The sequence below is a fragment of the Cebus imitator genome, unplaced genomic scaffold, assembly GCF_001604975.1.
Source record: "Cebus imitator isolate Cc_AM_T3 unplaced genomic scaffold, Cebus_imitator-1.0 Scaffold339, whole genome shotgun sequence".
Lineage (NCBI taxonomy): Eukaryota > Metazoa > Chordata > Mammalia > Primates > Cebidae > Cebus > Cebus imitator.
This window is the reverse complement of record NW_016107654.1, coordinates 1,431,568-1,436,249: the sequence shown is the minus strand read 5'-3', so window position 1 is coordinate 1,436,249 and position 4,682 is coordinate 1,431,568. Positions and strand designations below refer to the sequence as shown.

Below are 4,682 nucleotides of genomic sequence, written 5' to 3'. Positions count from 1 at the left end.
GCACGGTGTTGAAGGGCTCGTCCCCAAACTCCAGCTGCGTGAAGACGATGGCGTAGTCCCTGAAGTTGGTGCCCAGCACCCGGAACTCCAGCACGCCTACCGCTAGGAAACAGACCCCCACAGTGGGGGAGGCAGCTGCTGATCCGTCCCGGGGCTGCTGAGGGGGCGCAGGCCACAGGCACGGAGGGGCCGACTCAAGTGAGAGCCCCCAACCCCAGGAGGCCCCTCGAAGCACACCCAGAGCTCCCGAGCTCCGTCCCCCACCCCCGACCCCACCTGCTGCCGGCATAAAGGGACTTTTGGAGACTGATGGACAGACCTACGAGCACTGCCCCAGCCTGTCGCAGGCGTGAACGGGGAGCGGCAGGTCACACGGGCCCAGCCCTGTCCCCGAGGACACCAGTGAACGGGTGCTTCACCCTGTGCACTCACGGGGGCCCTAGAGACCTTGGCTGGGCCCCACGGGTGTCTGAGCCTGCTGGGAGGAAGGTCCACTCCGGTGTCCAGGGGCCTTTCTTCACCCTCAGGACGGGCACCAGACCCAAGACCAGAGCTTGGGAGTGGCGTCTGCCCCTCCTCCCCCCCCCCGTCCCTGCCCACAGGGGGCCGGGGGACGCTGCAGGGAAGGAAGGCCTGGGCGAGCCCCCCCCCCCCGTCAGACTCACAGGGGTTCTCAAACACCCATCCGGAGTTCCGCTTCAACAGCTCCGTGACACTCTGGCTGCACCCCTCCAGCCTGGAAAAGAAGGGGCCCGTCACCCACGCAGGGGCAGACCCCGAGCCCCATGAGAGGAGGTCGAGCTCGTTCAGGCCAGGCCAGGCCGCTGGCAGTGAGGCCACAGCTGCCGTCTTCTGCCAGACGCCCCATGCCCAGACGCCTGCCTTCGGGGAGTGAGCAGCACCGGACCCTGAGAGCGAACACGCGCGTCCACCTCCCCAGAGCCCCTCGGCCCAGACCTCCACCAGGGGTGCTGAATGCTGCTGGGGACAGGCGTTCACCTGCGACCCAGGGGCAGGGGTCGTGCTCCCCGAGTGCTCGGTCCCCGGAGTGAGCAAACCCCAGCAAGGTGCCGCGGCATTTGCCAACGAAGGAAGCGGAGGCTGAAGTCCCTGCAGCAAGAAGGCCGAGGAAAGCCAGGCTGGAGCTGCCCCTCAACCTGGAGCTCCTGCGACCCAGCTTGCCCTGAGGCCAGGTGGGCCCCGGGGTGCAGTGGGGCCCCTGCACATCCCCTGCAGGCGCAGGTGCAGGGGAGAGCACCCTTGGGAGGAGGGCAGGCTCTCCCCTCCCTGCCCGTGCCTGGCTCAGTGGTTCAGGCCTGGGCTATGCAGCCAGCCTGCCAGTGGGTGGACGTGCACCCCGCCAGCCAGCAGCCCACTCTTCTGCGAAGGGACGCAGGCCCCGACGCCTGCCCAGCATGGCTGCCGCACAGCCTGGCTGCCCTGTAGGTGGCCCCTGGGTAGCACGGCCGCCCGCAGCCTGGCCCACCCCAGCCCTGCACGCTGCCACCCGCCACGCCTGTGGTCACAAGGCCAGCCCGGCCAACAGCCACCATGAGAACACTGTTTGGGGATTGATGCTGTGAAAGAACCGGTGGTTCTCAGGCCCTCCTTCCAACAGAATCCCTGAAAAAGGTCCCTGAGAGAGCAGGCTTCCCCGCCGTGACCGCGGCCTGCAGCCCAGATGACCCTGGCCAGGGACACGTCAAGCAGGTGGTCAGAGTGGTGCTTGGCCGCGGCGCTGAAGGCGGGAGTCCCACCGGAGGCCCAGGGACACAGATGAGAAGCTGGGCAGGGGGCTGGTGGCTCCCCGCAGAGCCAGCGGGAACAGTGAGGGGAGCGCAGAGGGGCCGTGGGAAGCCCCCAGGCCGCGGTGCCCAAGTGCATGTGGAGTCTCTGCCTGAGCCATAGGCCCGCCTGCGGGAAGGCCCCGAGGTACCCACTCCACTCACCCCTGCTCAGAGGACCCGCCAGACTCACCCCCCCACCCGCTCAGAGGACCCGCCCCACTCACCCCTGCTCAGAGGACCCGCCCCACTCACCCCTGCTCAGAGGACCCGCCCCACTCACCCCTGCTCAGAGGACAGCATTCGCAGGTTGTTTTCTGGAGTGAGGGTCACTACCACCCCCGCAACGTTCTTCATGTCCTTCTCCACTGCAAAACTCTTTTCCCGGGAGGCCACCGCAAGCACGTACCAGGGCCCAAGAAGCTGCATTGAGGCTGCTCAGGTGAGGGCCACCGGCCTCCAGCCTCCCTCCAGCCTCCAACCATCCAGCCTCAGCATCCAGCCTCCAGCCTCCCTCCAGCCTCCAGCCGTCCAGCCTTAGCATCCAGCCCTCCTGCCCTGAGGCTCCTACCTCTGGAAGCCCCAGGGCCAGCCCATCCCATCCCCCACTGCCCATGCTGGTCTGGGCTGGTCTTGGGGGACCCAGAAGTTGTGTGGCCTTAGAGGAGGAACCGGCCTCGGAGGACCAGCTTTCCCCACCCCCAGGAGACTGTACCTGCTTAGGGTCCAGTCTCCCCAGCCACACAGCCTGAGCCCTGGGCACGGAGGCCAAAGCCAGCAGCACAGCCAGCAGCAGGCTGCCCATCCTCCCAGGCCCACACCACGCCACAGGCCCAGGATGTGCAGTCCCTCCAAGCCCTGGAGACCCATTTACATGGCTCTGAACGCCTCCGCATGGGCAGCACTGACCGCCAGGAACCCGCCCTGCCTCCCGCAAAGTTACCATTGAGGGGGGCGGGGAGCTGTGCAGTGGCGGCCTCCGAGCCCAGATCATGCCGGCTGCACAGCCAGGAGAGGGCCTGGAGGGTGAGATCCGCCATGCTGTGCTGGTCCCTGCCTCCTTCCACCAGAACGTTCCAGAATGGGCATCCGAAACCCAGCTATACCACCTCCCCGCTTCCTGGGGACCCACGCTCTCCCTCGCTGGGAAGAGCGACCCTGCTGTCCACTGCCAGGCCTGGCGGGAGGCCAAGGTCAAGTCCAAGGAGCAGTACTAGCAGGTCCGGAACAAGCGCCTTTAGGAAACGCGGTCTTCCTTGTCTTTTGTTCCAATCATTAAAAGTAAACAGTCCCTGAAAGCCTTTTTCAAAAGGCTCCCCTTCCCTCCTGGCCCACCCACCATTCCGCTCTGTGAACTGGCCTCCTGTCCCCGACAGCCAGCACCGCCAGACCGGACTGTCCTGTTCCTTCCGCCCCTGCACCCCACCATCCGGCCCCGCTGCCTCCTGCCTCCCTTTCCTGGGACCCCGGCCTGCCTGGGCCTCCCAAGGCCCCTTGACAGCTCTCCAAAGCCTGCACTTCCCATCCTGGGGTCATTCCAGCCCTGCCCGGGAGCAGAGGATGGAGGTGCTCAGCAGGGTCTCTCTGAGCCCCTGAAGACCACTGGGAGGCAGCCGGGAGGATCTCTCCCCCATGCGTGGCCAGCACCCTCTGGGATTCACTCCCACACAGCTGCGCTCATTCATCGGCAAGGGGGAAGAGCACATCCGTGCCACAGGGCTCCAGGCCCAGGGCCATCTACACTCGCAGGGCCTACACCGCAGTGCTGGCCGCCTGCCCTGCTGCCTGCATGTACCCCACGAGGCTACTGGGGGCCGGGCCTGCCAAGGCTGACCCGGGCGGTGGGACCACCAATACACCGGCCAAAGCCATCACAAGCAGGAGCTGCCCAGGGGCTCAGAACAGAACAAGAGGGTGGGACACAGTCCTGGAGCCTTCAGGATGGAGCAGTGGCCGGGCGCAGGGGCTCACACCCGGAATCCCAGCGCTTTGGGAGGCTGAGTGGGAGGATCGCTTGAGTCCGGGAGTTTGAGACCAGCCTGGGCGACATAGTGAGACTTCATCTCCACAAATTTAAATATTGGCTGAACATGGTGGCGTGCTCCGCCGTCCCAGCTACGCGGGAGGCTGAGGCTGCAGTGAGCTGTGATGGTGACTCTCCACTCCAGCCTGGTGACAGAGCAAGACCCCGTCTCTCAAATAAAATTTAAACTGGAAAAGGAGGAAGCCATGCAGCGGGGCCAGGCCTCTGAGACAGAAACGCCGCCCGCCGTGCCAGTGTCCCTGAGGGCTGCTGGAGGCTGGTTCTCGAGGTCAGCACAGAACAGCGCACACGTGGCCAGGCGCTGCTCACGCCTGGAATCCCAGCACTTTGGGAGACCAAGGTGGGCAGATGTCTTGAGCTCAGAAACTTGAGACCAGCCTGGGCAACATAGTAAGATGCCGTCTCTACAAAAAATACAAAAATTAGCCAGGCGAGCTGGTGCACACCTGTAGTCTCAGCTCAGAGGGCGGGACGGGAGGATCACCTGAGCCCAGGAGGTTGAGGCTGTCGTGAGCTGAGCGGCGCCACTGCACTCCAGCCTGGGCAACAGAGAGGGACCTTGTCTCAAAAAAAAAATTCATGGTAAGAGGGTGAGAAAAGAACCTCAAAAGGGTGGGCACGCCAGCTTTGTTTGCTGTCTTTTTTTGTTCTGTTGAGCCGGAGTCTTGCTCTTGTCGCCCAGGCTGGAGTGCAATGGTGTAGTATGCTGCCTTGATTCCAAAGTCAAAATGATACAAAAACGTTTACTCACAAAAATCTGACTTCATCCCTGACTGTTCCAGCTCCCACCCTGGCAGGGAACCAGCCTCATGAGACTCTGAGGTTTATCCTTCATGTACTTCTTTTTTTTTTTT

The 4,682-nt window shown here is 64.1% G+C and overlaps 1 protein-coding gene across 1 annotated transcript in view; it reads right to left on the bottom strand.

The window, feature by feature from the left end:
• The window catches only part of LCN6 (lipocalin 6), a 5,497-nt gene extending 2,765 nt beyond the window's left edge, over positions 1 to 2,732 (bottom strand). Inside the window, exons 1-4 of the mRNA XM_017505609.2 lie at positions 2,500 to 2,732; positions 2,068 to 2,207; positions 666 to 736; positions 5 to 102 (exon numbers count right to left, since the gene is read on the bottom strand). Of these exons, the coding sequence (XP_017361098.2) occupies positions 5 to 102; positions 666 to 736; positions 2,068 to 2,207; positions 2,500 to 2,730 (540 nt within the window). The 5' untranslated portion in view covers positions 2,731 to 2,732. The remainder of the gene's footprint in view (positions 1 to 4; positions 103 to 665; positions 737 to 2,067; positions 2,208 to 2,499) is intronic.
• Positions 2,733 to 4,682: the final 1,950 nt, after the last annotated feature.